Raw genomic sequence first — 14,634 nt, forward strand, 5'->3', positions numbered from 1 at the left:
TCTACATATTATCAAGTTTTCTTTGTCTACCAAACCTCGCCCACCTTGCTTTATGCCGTATCAAAATAATTGTCAACAGCATTGAATATAGTTTATTGGCTAGTCCACCTGCTCGTCTTCCTCGTCTGAAGATTTATGACATTCTACATCCTTACATCCTTTTTCTTCTCTGATTCTCTTTGCGTCTTGTATGTTTGTCTTTTGTTGTTTCTCTTTCCATACTTCGTGTGCTGTCTATGTCTCCTACTTTGTCTCAAACTCTGAGAGCAGACTTCTTTGTGAGCGTGGTAATGTGCTATATTAAATCACTCGTTGGTTGTTTTTGTACATCGTCGTCGTCGTCGTCGTCGTCGTCGTCGTCGTCGTCATCATCATCATCATCATCAAAGGAATTTCGTAAAAATAGTGGTCAGTTTTTACATCACCTAGTGATTGATCTCTCAACATGAGCTAACACCATACTGATGATTTCTGAATCATTGTATTGGATAACGGACGTGTATAGGTGGACTGCTGTCTGCCGAGATCAACGCTTAGACTTATTGAAGATTATTTTGAAACACAGCAAACTGATGAGGAAATTTTGATAGCAAACTCAAAATAAGAAAGAAAGAAAGCGTTCTGTCACAGTAACAGCAGTGGCTGCCCTGAAAGCTTCAAACGTGAACAGTGACAGCGGGTGATCTTGAATAATTTTGCTGTTGTTTGGTCGATTTGAGAAAAACAGCTACAACCACTTCGATTTCTCTTATTATAACAAAAGAACAGGAAAATTCCCCCTTTTCAGATAATTTGCTGTGAATTTATTCAAACGCTATTCCCATACGACTTGCAGCTAAACATCAGGACTACATCTGTGCTGTGTGTGTACTAAGGTTCCTCTGCAATGGTGATGTCGTCCTCACTATTATTTTTATCATCTTTTTTATAATTTATTTTATTAAGTTTTCCCAATCGCATGCATTCAAGCTCGCTCACTGTGTTTATGACAATAATAAACAAAAATAAATAAGCAAAGATCTATACAGCACTCTTATTCACAGAAGTAAAAGTATCCTGCCCCCAGAAATGTACCGCAAGAATCCCAATAATGAAAACTGTACAGAATCTTGGTGGTTCTTCATGCATCATGTTAAAACACGCAGAATTGGGAAATCAACCAAACATTTTTCCAAATCAAACAAATTTTTAAACGCAAAGCTTTATCTAACAAAACATTTAATGGACAATGGACACAAAGAATATACAACGGCCTCCGAAAAGGTGGACTTTTGTTTCTCTTTAAACCCCAGGAGGAGCTATGGATACAGAATCAATTAGCAGTTTACACTTTTTTGTCTTTCGTTTAAAAAGAAAAAGTGACTGCAGTTGTGATCTTGTAAGAGTTCCAAGATCAACATCAATCATTTTACCTTCGCCGATCAAGTTCGATGACGTGCATGTAGAGGATACAATATTAACAACAGTTGATTATTCAAGCGTGAGGGGAGCCTGCTGCTAGCTCTTGTGTTTTACGGTAATGTGGTTATAACTCGGGAGGAGGTACGCCAGTGTTCTCTTTAAAGGGGTGGTGTGTGGGGGGAGGATGAGGGAGGGGGACCTAGCTGACGTTTTGACCGTTAATGTGCAGCGCTGCTAGCATCGTGAAAGCAGGAAGGAGAGAGGCAAGGAAATGCAGGAGTGATAAACAGATGTAATTATCCCAAAATGCACGTCCATAAAAACCAATGTGTGTGTGTGTTTGAGAGAGAGAGGGAGCATGAGAATGTGGATGAAAAATTAAACATTCGTGTACATTCACAATTTTGCACATAATTAGCTTTCTGATCTTCTCTCTCTCTCTCCCACGTAAGATTTTTTTTTATGATGGTTACTCTATTTCCTTGCCTTCTCTGTTTATTGCTATTCTTCCTACTTAATGGTTTAAGATCAGACCATTCCAGTCTCTCATTCTTCTTGATATACAAATTCTGACTAGTAGCTAAAATGAAGAAAATTTTTAAATGATATGCATGCTAGATTGCGTCTGTAAATGTTTTCGGTGGTTGGTAACCCGGGCATTATTTTTCAGATTTTTAAATCCTTTGCATTTGGTCGGGAGATAGTAAAAGTTATTTCTTTTGATTAAATTAAAAGATAAAAGTAAAACTAGTAACATTTAACCAATAATTTAAATGGCAAACATTTTTAATCCGAAGCGACCAAGTTAAAACATTTGAAGCAGGTGTCTGATCTGGAGAAGAACATCTGTGTGATGGAGATGAGAACCCTAGACCCAAGATTCTTTCTGTCTTTGTGACCATCTCCTTGCGACTGCCAGCAGTTTCGGGCATTACTCGGGCATTTTCGAAGTGATTACCTGCTTTTAGTCTTCATTTCATGTTCCTAGGGAAGCAGAAATGCTTCTTAAGGAAACATAGATCATGGCTTTGAGTATTTTATTGTCCATTCATTTGCTTTTGCTTGACACATCCGCGCTGTTTTATATGTTCAAGTCTACGCTAACCCTGAGTAACTCGCTTGTAAAATGCTAGTTTCACTCCATATCTTGGATCGGTTTAGTTTACTCACACTTTACTCTCAAATAATGGAATGTAAATATATTACAACACGAACAATCACATCTGTTTGAGTTATTTTCTGACTCGCTTTGTGAGTAGTACAGCACTGGTACAATTTTTGTCCAAGTCCTTAAAATAATTTTTCCTTTTTAGTAATGAAAAATTTCACTTTGCAAGCGAGCGAGAACAAATCAAGTACAGTTTTTCAAGGAACTTGCCATTAACATTTTTGTGAGTAGTATGTCTGGAAAGTTTGACCACATTCTTTCTAATGGCGTCCAATCCCATTAGAATCTTGAACACTTTTGTGACTGCAAGCTTAATGTAGAGAAACTAGCAATATAAACAAGATTATAAATGACTGACCAAATTATTGGGAAACTCTTAATTTTTGTCTAGAAATCAACCTAACAAGTATGCCTCAGGAGAGGTATATTACGAATTTTTTTGTGAAACAATTGGCGATACTGTAAAGGATGGAGCATACAAGTCATTGCATCCGTAAAAGCAGGCATTGTGCAGTGTTATGTATTATTTATAAAGCTTTTCGACTCCAAATTTCAATCAATTGATGAATTTGTCTAAGAGAAAGTGGCATCTTAGATCATGCTAAAAGAAGAGAGAAGAATAAACTACACGGGAAAACGAAGGAGAAAGTCCAACATCGCAAGCAGGGAAATAATGCACAAATTCCATTAATGGCCAACCTCGCTGGTTACTACAAATAGGAGAAGCATTTGTGAATACACGTTCGGGCTTGATAAGAAAATAGCATGAAGCGAAAGACAGCATCAGTAGGGAACTGGATCCCGAACGATGGTGAGCATGGACAGGGGAAAACCATTTTTAAAAAAAAAATGTAATTTGACGATTTCAGCAGGGGTTGCTTTCATTCAATATAGAGAATTTGTGGCTAACGCACACAAGAAAAGGATTTCATAAATGACCTGACTTGCAAATCAGGCAATATTGCAGACATTCATTATGAATCTCTTAGCAAGAGCAGAGAGAGGAAATGTGTGTTTTCATTGACATATGATGTGTGTACTGTCAAGAGTAAGCCAAAGTCTTCTCTTGGCCAATGAAAAGAAAGTACCTCTTTAGAATTTTTCTAGTGGATTCTAATGCATAGGACTTTTACTCGGAAGAAAGGAAAAAGAATAAAACTTGTTTAAGAATATGCATAACAAAAGCACGAAAAGACAAAAAGCATAGTGACCAACAGAAGATGCTTTTTATCATTCTTTTGAAGTCAGAGTTTTATTCTGCGTTTCTATCCCCTGTTTTTAAAACACTGAAATTAAATCAGTTGGTGTGCTTTGTTCTGCCAAACGTCGGCTTAAAACTGTAACTACGAGCTGTCTTTGGAACCACAAGAATAACATAATTAACAGCCCATAGATCAGCTTTTTTCCTGATGGCATCGAAGAAGCGGTTAACGGTTTCTTTAGAGAAACTTTATTTATGCACAAAGTCTTTGCCGCACATTTACTCTTCCCTGTCTTAAAGAGTGGACTTCGAAACATTTTAATTCCACGCGCATGCACGTGCTGTTTCCTGCTACCACTGTTCCTCCAAAATAATCTGTATCTGATCTCTTTTTCTGGCATTTTAGACCCTTAAATTATCTACCTGGTTGCTAGCTAAAAGCCTGATGAAAACGGGAAAAACACGTTGCAACTGAGAAACGGAGATAAAAAGGTTAAAGGGTAGCAGGTGACGTAGCAAACTCTTTTTTATGTTGTAATGGTTGAAAGCAGGGGGAATCTGTAGTCCTGTGCTGTTTTAACTATTTATTTATGAATTTACGCGAAGAAGTAATTGGCAGAATTGGACATGACGTTAGTTATATCCAGACATCCTATCAATATTCCTCGTGATTTTTGTTGATGATGAGCATTATTTTCTGAAACAATTACTGTCCTGTGAAATCATTTTAATAATCTTTTACGGGATATGTCATGTAAATCAGGTTTAGTAGTTGGTTTAGACAAGTCAAAAATTTTTATATTTTTCATTGTTGTATGTCTGTCCATTGGAAGTAGCTATAGTGAGATCGGAAGGTACGAACTGTAAATTTGATAATTTGTTTTCACCTCACTCCCTAACGACATAAAGCATCAAAGGTTAAGCAAGGTCTTTAGCCATTTTTGATTGTCTAAATTGTACTAAAGTTTTTATAATGATAAGTCGCCAAAAGCTGCCTCATTTCAAGCCTCAAAAAGGACTATTTGAGCGTTTTGTGTACCTTACACTATTAGTAAATCACACTGCAATGAAAGAAAGTAGTTGCCAGTTCAGTCAGCATAGAGACTCATAGAGAAAGCAGAATACTATCTGCAAGTGCTTATCTTCATGAATTTACAAAAGTTGAGTAGAAAAATAACACATACGAACTCTTCCTTTAAACAAGGCGAACTTAACTAATGGCACGTCGACATATTTTCAGTGGGATCACTGTTGTATGAAAAGTTTCCTTACACTCAAAATCATCGGAGTCCCTCGTTAAGTCGTCTGCAAAGTCCTCTTTTTTTACATTTATATTCTTTAATTAATTTTCTCAGTTCTAACTGTTTTGAATCTGGAAGAGTTGACGATTGATCGAATCTGAGCAAAGCCAATTATTCTTCGTCAGTAAGATGCTTTTTCACCATTATCTTGGCTTTTATTTCACTTTCAAACTGTGAAAAAATCTGCCGGAAGCAGCAAGTTGCCTTTCTATTACCCAATCAAGCAGTGCGTGTCTTTTCGTTACCAAGGAAAAATTTAGTATCGGATTCTCCCATTGGATAGCGTCGGGATCAACGACTGGCTTTGTTTACTCCCTAAATTTTTGCAGACAAATCTTCTGATTTGTGAATAACCAAATCAGTCATGACAGAGATTGAACATGGAGATTTCCGCTTCTTTGACAAGGTTTAATTTGATGGGGTTCTGACAGGGATGCAGTACCAACACGGAATTGTTACTATTTTGGTCACCGTCCATGCGGCACTATCGTCGGGAATGATAAGAATTTTATTCTTATTTCTCACTTTCAACTTAACACTTCAGTTAATTTTCTTCTTAATTTAATAACCAGAGAAGCCATTTTCACAGAAAAGGTAAATTGCACCAAATTACCTTTCCAAGCCCCTGCTGTCAAACTGCTCTGTGAGAGTTAAGACATTTTGTGGTGACAAATCACATGTGTCCACTCACCTGTCTTTCTTGCTTCTATTGACATGGTTAGTCGTGCCAAAAACTGCAGTTAGAATCCTTGTGGTGCTGAGGTATATTGGTGAACGTGAGCCTAATGTTTTTTTTAAACTGTTTGACCCCAGAAAAAGACTTAGGTATAAATATGGGTTTTTGTGGTCAGTCTCAATTCAAGAAAATCACCCTTAAAAGATTCATAAAAGTCTCATTAAAACTTATAATTCACTTAATTATGGAGAAGTATTAATATATCCCTTAAAAATTAAGGTTTTTGAAAAACATTAAATATTGGGTACATGTTTTTTTAGATGCTTCCTCACTTTAATATAGTTTCTGAGCAGATCAACAACTGATCAATTATTTGAATGACAAATAGGTGCTCGCAACACGTCTGGAAAAGCCCCATCCAGCTACTGTATATCTTGTCTGTGCCAAGCAACGTAAGACCCTGAAGTTGAGTAAATAAACAGTTGCAAGATTACTCTGGAGACGAGTTATACTTTAAAGTGGAAGACGACTGTTTTCATGGTTGTGGGTAGCCGAGGGGAGCACTACTTTTTAAGCTAAGAAAATACGAAATTCACCTTTCAACATAAAAGACAAAGAAGCGAAAAGAAAACAACGAGAAAGTAAATGGGAGAAAGGATTTAACTGCTATCAAAATAAAATTGAGCATAAGAAGGCGCCTTGGCAGCACCATCGCGAACAAAAGGAAACTTCTTGCATGGATGCCCACGGCCAAGCTATTGCCCGACAGACTTTACAGATCGTTGAGAGTATTTCTGCTTTCGTTGACCTTTTGGAATCGATGGCGCTTTTATGGCATGACCTGACCGTAATTCACATTCTGCAACAAGACAGCACGACTTGAAGTTTATACTTTGAGAACGCGATTCTCGCCTTTCTGATTCTTAGAGAAACTATGGGCACTCAGATGAAATTTTCCTGTAGTTGTGAGATCCCTTTACGCATGCAATGTTATGGCGTTGCGAGTGAACATTTCAGGAGGAGGAGTTTTTTCCCTTAAATCTTTATTAGACAGGTTCTGCATCTTGATAAATGAAGTCACCAGGGCTTACGGGTCCATCTCACTTGAGAATAAAAAAATCGGTCGGTTTCACATGATGGAAAAATTGTCTTTTTTCCCTTAACTAAATAAAGAAAAGAACCGAGACAGTGTGCACAGACAGCAGCATGGGAGCATCTTAACCTTTGTTATTGTGTAGGTTATCTTCCCCTATCGAGTTCTGCCCCCTCAAAAGACTGAAAAGTTGCTTTAGGCCAACGACAGTTCCCGAAGATTGGCTCTGACCGTACATAACGTATCTGCCCCACTTCCCCTACTGATTTTATTCACTTCTGCGCTGTGGGAGAATGTCAAGGGGAGACAACTAGTTGAGTATTGCAGGTTACCTCCCTTTCCAGGCGATGCCTAGAGTATTCGCAGCGGACGTATGAGAAGAACATATTTAGCTGGCGCCATGATGATAAAAAGCTCGTTGTACAAGATTATTTTGTTTAATTAAGACGGTTTTTATTTTGTCTTTTCATACGCATAGTCAGTTGCGATGACATGCAAAGAAAGAAAAATAAAGTCAAAATAAATGTGATTTAACATCTTGTAGACATTTATATGGCTTTCACGATTTAGGCTTACTTTCAGTAAAAATGTGATGTTAGCATGAGATCTGTATTTTGAAATGCATTACTGGAATTAGAGTTGTTTCAAAAACATTTAAAGTACATATGTTATTTGGCATTAAACTTTTGAAACTTTAGTATATTATTATTTTTTTCTTACATGTATTTGAGGCAATGCATTCGTTTATTTTGAACTGTTGTGTTTAGCAGCTTACAATTCCCAATGAAGCTTTTTTCCAGAGAAATCGTGTGCATTAAATATCAAGATCACATCTTGCAAGCTTACCTGTCAGGAAATGTGTCTCAAAGCACCATCGCACATTGAGCTGATAAATTATTACCAGTTTCTCTGTTGAATTTTATCTCATAAGGTCATCAGTAAGTAGTAATAATTAAAATGTTATAAAGCTCATCTTTTGCTTTGGAAATGTGTGTGCGCCTCGTCACAAACCTAGGTAGATGAGGAGAGTGAGCACACGTATGTCTTCACAAGATACATGTCTCAAGCATTTTTAAGAAATCTATTGCTAAAGGCCAGAATGACACATTCGAGAAGTACCACAAAGTCCCATAATAGTGGCAGTACTGACAAATAAGTTAAAACACATTAATAAACATATTAACCCATTTTCCGAAGAACCAAATGTTTAATGTAAAACTATTTGTTTCCAGTTTCGTTATTACTCAGCTTTGTCAAACTTGGTTGAATGTCCGACTTTCTACAAGAAGAGCCGTAACTACTACGTGATTACGCGAAACGTAAATTACTCTAGTACCTTTTCCTTTATCCGTCTTCGGTTCATACCAAGTGAGAAGTCACAACGGCCCGTTGATTCCACAGATTGTTCCTGAATGTGCAAAACCTCCAACATTGTACGAATACGTCTTTAGTGTATCTTCTTGTATTTTAATTTTATGAAGAGGTTTTTTTTGTGACAGGAGAAAGTTATTTTGTCTATAAGCCTTACAATGCTAGTGTCCTGCATGCGCCTAGGGTCGCTCGTACTTGTGTATGTGTATCTGTCGATATTATATATACTGTATATCGTTATATGTGTGTATATGCTTGTGTCTGAATGAGACAGAGTACAGATATAATAGTTACAACAACATATGTATTAAAAAGCAGTCTTGCTGCTGTTGGAATAAAATCGGGGTAAAATGAAACTCTACTACTGGGATTTCTTCATCCTGTCCAGTTGAGCTGATGTTTTCGTCTTAAATTCTCTGACTGAACTGTCTGTTTGTCTGTCTGTATGTGTGACGTTCTACGCAAATATGAATCGGCGATAGAAAGAACAAGAACAGACGGATACGGAGTGAAGTTCAAGAAAGTCCTATCTATCGTTTGTTATGTTGGTCGACTTTTCATTTCCACAGCAGATTGGACAGCATGAAGAAGTCAACAGGTGGCAACTCTCTCTCTCTCTGTAATTGTCCTTTCAGTTAGACAATGAAACAATGAAAATGTGACAATGAAAAGTTTCTTCAATGTGCAGGCTCCCTCTTATAGGACCTAAAGATCCCTTCTAAACAAACAGTTCACCAACATTTTATTCGAAGCAAATGGATGTACTGTTTTATTAGAAAGAGAGAGAGCTTTGAGGTCAAAGTTTATAACTTTTCTCAGGTATGCTTGGAAGGTTTTTCGAGCGTTAGGAGCTGACGATATTATTTTGTTCCCTATGGTAAATAAATTAATAAGGGCTCTTAATTTGATAAAGTTGATAAATTTCGCGGATTAGGTGGCTTTATACATATTAGCAGACGACTGGTGCACTGAGGTCACATTAGTTCACGCTAGTTCACCCTCTATGCGAATCATCTAGGAGCAAATCGCAAAATCATGTTGGGTATGCCATGTGTTATTGTTGCTATTATTATTATTATCATCTGTGCGTTTATATTTTTTAAGCGCTTTGAGCTAGCCCTTGATAGTGGAATAAAATGTTATGTAAATTAAATTTATTATTATTTATTAAAGTCAACTATAGTAATGGAAAATAGGGGGTGATGGGCGGCAAATGACTTTCTTTTAAGTGAAACATTAGACAAAAATACACAGACTGACACAGATACATGTACACACGCCCCTTTAAACACATACACACCCGCACACATGCACACGCATGAGCAAAAAAGGAAATGGCAGTCCAACAAAAAAAAGACTCAGAAGAACAGTTTGTTGTCTTGTGCATCTTTATAAAGATATGTTAACAGCCCCTTCGCAGCTTTCCAGGAAGTCCTCTAACAGTTGTGTCGCTACAAAAGTTGCTGCAATGCTTTTCAATTTTAAAAAAGCAGGCCACATTAGCACTGACAAAGAGAAACTGAGTCTGGCTTTTCCACTGTTAAAATATAGCCAAAAAAAGATCCCGTTCAATTTTACGGAATGTTGGTAAGTGTAACCTGTCTTGACTGGTTCTTAAGGCTGTGAAGCCAACCGTGTGGCCAATCATTAACTTTTCTACGCTCCTCCTTAGCTTTAAGAGCGTTTAGTCTACATGATGTTCATTTAGCATTTGTCTTACAACTAAGAGAGCAGCCATAAAAGCATTTATCGCTTCAAGTAACAGACAGCAGACAAGATTAAAGACCTCGTGGCTGCCACTCACACCTTTCCCTAAGATTAAAAGTCTTTTATGTTCCAGAAGCAACAAATGATCTATTCCGCTCGAGCAGAACAGAAGAAAGTCTTCAGCTGGCCTCAGAGGCTTTAGGCTCTTTGGTTGTCGTATCGGAGGTCACATCCTCGGGAGGGGACAGGTTTACTTCTTTGTCTGAAGCATCTTTGACATCATTGCTGTCGTCTGTCCGCTTACCAATGAACCGATGGGAAAACGATGGCGCTCTCTCGCTAATAGAATCCGAGAGGCGTTTGCCGAGAAATCGGTGGCTGAAAGTAGGAGCCCGTTCGTCAATTCCGTCTGGAAGCCTCTTGCCCAGGAAGCGATGGCTGAAGGTTGGGGCGCGTTCTTCAAAGCCATCGGGAATACGCTTGCCAATGAAACGGTAAGTAAAGGAAGGGGCCCGCTTGCCGATGAACCGGTAGTCGAACTCCGGTCGGGCGCGTTCTTCCAGGCCGTCCGGTATTCTCTTACCCAGGAAGCGGTACTGAAAGGAAGGAGCCCGGATGTCGATATCGTCAGGCAGACGCTTTCCGATGAACTTGTATCCAAACGTCCTGGCGCGTTCCTCAAGGCCGTCTGGGATGCGCTTGCCCAGGAAGCGGTAGTTAAAGGAAGGAACTCTAGTTTCAACATCGAACTCGTCCTCGCCAGCCTGGCCAACGGACTGTTTGGCGGGACTGTCAGCCTCTCTTTTGCCAATGAACCTATGCTGGAAAGAGGGTGCCCGTTCTTCGAAGCCATCTGGAATCCTCTTGCCGATGAACCTATGCTGGAAAGTTGGTTCCCGGTCCTCAGAATCATCTGGCATCCTCTTGCCGATAAACCGGTGCTGGAAAGTTGGTGCCCGTTCTTCGAAACCGTCTGGAATTCTCTTGCCAATGAACCTATGTTGGAATGTCGGTGCCCGTTCCTCTAAACCATCTGGAATCCTCTTGCCGATGAACCTGTGTTGAAAGGATGGTGCCCGTTCGTCAAAACCATATGGAATCCTCTTGCCGATAAACCTGTGCTGGAAAGAGGGTGCTCGCTCTTCAATTCTATTGGGAAACCTTTTGCCGATGAAACGGTGGCTGAAGGAGGGCGCGCGCTTGTCGTATTCATCTGGCAGACTTTCGTCATCAAGCCCATGATCGTAGGTCGTGAATTCTTCATCAGGCATCCTCTTTCCGATGAATCTGTGGGAGAATGTCGGGGCCCGTTCGTCGATTTCATGTACGAAATCTTCAGCGTCTGCCTCGTAATCGTCCGGAAAGCGTTTACCCAGAAAGCGGTAGTTGAAGGAAGGCACCCTCTTGCCTATAAACTTGTGGCTGAAGGAAGTCGAGCGCTTGGACAACCCGTGGAGGTCGTAGGCAGCCGAGTCATCGCTGTCGTCTTCGTACATATTCAGAAGGCCGTCGAGATCATCGGTGGACTCGTCTTCCGAGTCAAGGGACCGCTTGCCTATGAAGTTATGTGTGAAATGAGTGCTCTGGCGTCGCTGGTAGGGAAGTCGGAGAAGCCGTTTGTACAGGAAATGGCTGCCGAAGAAGGGTTTGCTCCTCTTTACTATCGGAGCAGGATGATCTTCTTCAGCTGAAACAGATACACAAAAAGAAAACTTTTTTCTTTCCATAAATATTCAAATGTTTACAAATGTAAAAGTAGAGAGGAAACAACCAAATTATGCAGTGCAAAGCTAGTGGTGTAGTGGTGTTGCTGACCATCAGGCAAACTGACTAAAATAACCACGGATTGAGAAAAGACAACAATTATAAACACTTTAGCGTGCAAAAGAAAATATTGACAGTCGGTAAACTGAATAAAAATATTTATTTCTCAAATTTCAGAATATTGGCATTACAGGTAACGAGCTCTGGCTTTATTGCGACTTTGAAATAATTCTGTCTAGGGAAAGACTACGAGTCATGAGGGACGTTTCCTGTTATGGAAAAGTACTGTCAGCACATATCTTATTAAAGATATCCACAAAACGTCCTAAAGCCAGAATGTTGAAAAGTTTGTCTCTAAATCTTCCTGTCCTCCTGTTTTCAACATCGATAGTACCAAACTGTGTTCTACCACGCAAGAAAGCAATCTATTCACAAAACTAAGGTCTGCGAAGTGTTTTTAAAATTAATCGAAAGGAAACAAAACGAGAAAATTTACGATGAAGCATCGATGTTTGTCAGATTAGAGGGAGCGAACCGACGAGAGAGAGAGATTGTGTGAGGGAAAGAAGGTTGGGTGGGTTTCACAGGGAGACGCAGGTAACTGAAGGAGTTCGCTTGACAGAAAGACGCATTTCCTTCATTAATGACTCTCCATGATGGTTCAGATTCCATTTGGTAGTTTAGTTCACCTGCCTGGTGTCAAACTATTCTTTCGAGCAGTCGTCTCGATTCATTTTCTTTTGAAAGGTTCCCTACTGTCTTGGAAATTAGGTTTTGACCAAAACGAAGCACAGACATTCCCTTTACAGATATGACACACCGCATGTTGTTTACCAAGGGTACAGAATACACCAAGGTTACTTTCTGCCGTGTATTTAATGCCAAGGATCCTAAGTTACTGCTGAGTTTCCTGAAATAATTCTACTTCTTCGATAGCTGCAAATTAAAAAAAAAAAAAACAAAAACAATGAACACTTCATTTAAAAAAAAAATTCTTATAAGCCGCTGGAGGTCAGGGCACTGCCATCTTTTCAGTCATTATCGACGCCGCAAGACTTCTAAATAAATTCTAGCTGCCAAGTGTGATCGATCAATCTTAGTCGATTGTTTTTGCGCCTATGGTCGTCAGCAGCCAATCAACAGCATAGAATGCTTAAGGAGAATGGCTATGTAGGGGGAGTCAAACAAGTCTTTCATGTTCTCCTGCCGCCATCTTTTGTGTCGGACTGGAGTCAGTGGCGAAGGGAGACAATTTTCACGGACGTGCACGGAAGAGTCACGCCATGGGAGGCGGGATGTTTGCTGTCCGCCTATGGCTCGGCGTAAATTTTATTTATTTCAAGTGCTCTCATCGACCTTTTGGAAGGACAGATTGAATGCCCGCCTTATCGACTGGGGTCTGGGGGTCAAAGTCTTACAGACTTGTTCACAGAGCATCGGCCCACTCGCAGTGTTAAGGCTTCATACGCCAGGGAGCTATAAAGACAACATCAATAAAGGTCCAATATAGGACCGGCCTATTTGGAATCTGCATCATCAAAAAAAGAACAGAAATGAATACACTAGTTTTTTTTGTAAGCATCGGCTTCAACACTAGAGCGCATTGAGCGCATCTTTGTGATGCGGATACTAGCGCGCTACAAAACTACAACTACATCCAGGCGACTGCTAAAAAAGGACAATCGCTACCCACAAGTATTTTACAGAAAGTAGCATAATCATGAACTAGAATAAACGCACACACAACATATACGTGGCCGCACACATTGCACACACGTACGCCCAATAACATGATAAATTACACACATAGCTAAAATAATTAGGCATATTTTTAAAGTTCTCTTTCAGTAATTAAGAAAGATTTCGAGGTGCTAAGAGATTAGATAAATTAAGCGTGTGGCTGTGTGGGCTTCCTTGCCTGTAATTCAATCCTCCTGCAATGTGCACATCGACGATAAGGATTCCAATGATTTAAACAGCGTTTTTCGTCCTTCCTGCTATTGTGTGCGAGTAAACAAGGGACACACAAGCGATCAAACAGCCTTGCCAAGGTTTTGTAGCATTTTTTACCAAGCCAAAAATGCTGAAATAATTTTCGGGTTGGGACGTTTTATGTGGCAAGCATGGGATTTGCCTAAAAAGGAGAATTAAGGAGAAAGAAAGTGTTGGCACTGTCCTCTATGCGTTATCATTTATTCTGTTTACATAGCTGTGGCAACACATCTCGAAGTCGTTTTCTCTTTTGTAGTTTAAAAGGGTTATCTGTCTCTAAAAGAGGAGAAAAAAAAAATCCAGAAGAGGAAGAAAGTGGAGAAAAAGTAGTTTTAAATCTCTGTCGTTGACAGTTCTCCTCAATGACAATTATATTTTCTAGCCTGCAACTTTCAAGAAATAAATCGCTGTTTGAATGATAAGACCCACAGGAAAACTGCGATGACACATTTCTCACCGATGTTTACGAGTAAGTTTATTGGCGCAGTAACTCGCGTCTGAGCATCCACGTATTCTAAGCTCAAAACTTCTTTAACGATGATAAAGAATTCCAGTTTGTGTCGGTATCTATAGCTAAAGGGGGGAAAAATCCAAACAAACAAACAAAAAGGTTTCGTCGGCAGAAATATCGCATATTTCCTAAGTGTGGATTGACAAAACTAATAATAAGAACGGTGACAAAGCTAAATATTTTTTCAACGTTCCAAACATTCCGCAGTAGAGCAGGAACATCAATTTTCACATCTGTTGGATTTCCCTCCATCTGATGTAATTATGGCGTGTGTTCTGACACAGTCCCCAGGCCCTGTGGTCGATGCTATCCACAGCCGCTCTCAGGGATGCTGGTGGCCTCCTGCAGTACCTTTGGCCAGGGCTAATTTTAGGCAGGTGTGATTTATAGAGGTATTCGGGTAGGGTGACAAGTTAAGCTGTTTGCACTGTGGTTGAGAGTGGGCCGTG

General features: G+C 39.6%; 1 protein-coding gene across 1 annotated transcript in view; it reads right to left on the reverse strand.

Annotated features, from left to right (window-relative positions):
• Window positions 1-9,582: 9,582 nt before the first annotated feature.
• Window positions 9,583-14,634, reverse strand: part of LOC112560361 (enterin neuropeptides-like) — a 62,239-nt gene continuing 57,187 nt past the window's right edge. Inside the window, exon 4 of the mRNA XM_025232183.1 lies at window positions 9,583-11,605. Coding sequence (XP_025087968.1) covers window positions 10,098-11,605 — 1,508 coding nt within the window. The 3' untranslated portion in view covers window positions 9,583-10,097. The remainder of the gene's footprint in view (window positions 11,606-14,634) is intronic.

This window comes from Pomacea canaliculata, linkage group LG3 (assembly GCF_003073045.1).
Source record: "Pomacea canaliculata isolate SZHN2017 linkage group LG3, ASM307304v1, whole genome shotgun sequence".
Taxonomy (NCBI): Eukaryota; Metazoa; Mollusca; class Gastropoda; order Architaenioglossa; family Ampullariidae; genus Pomacea; species Pomacea canaliculata.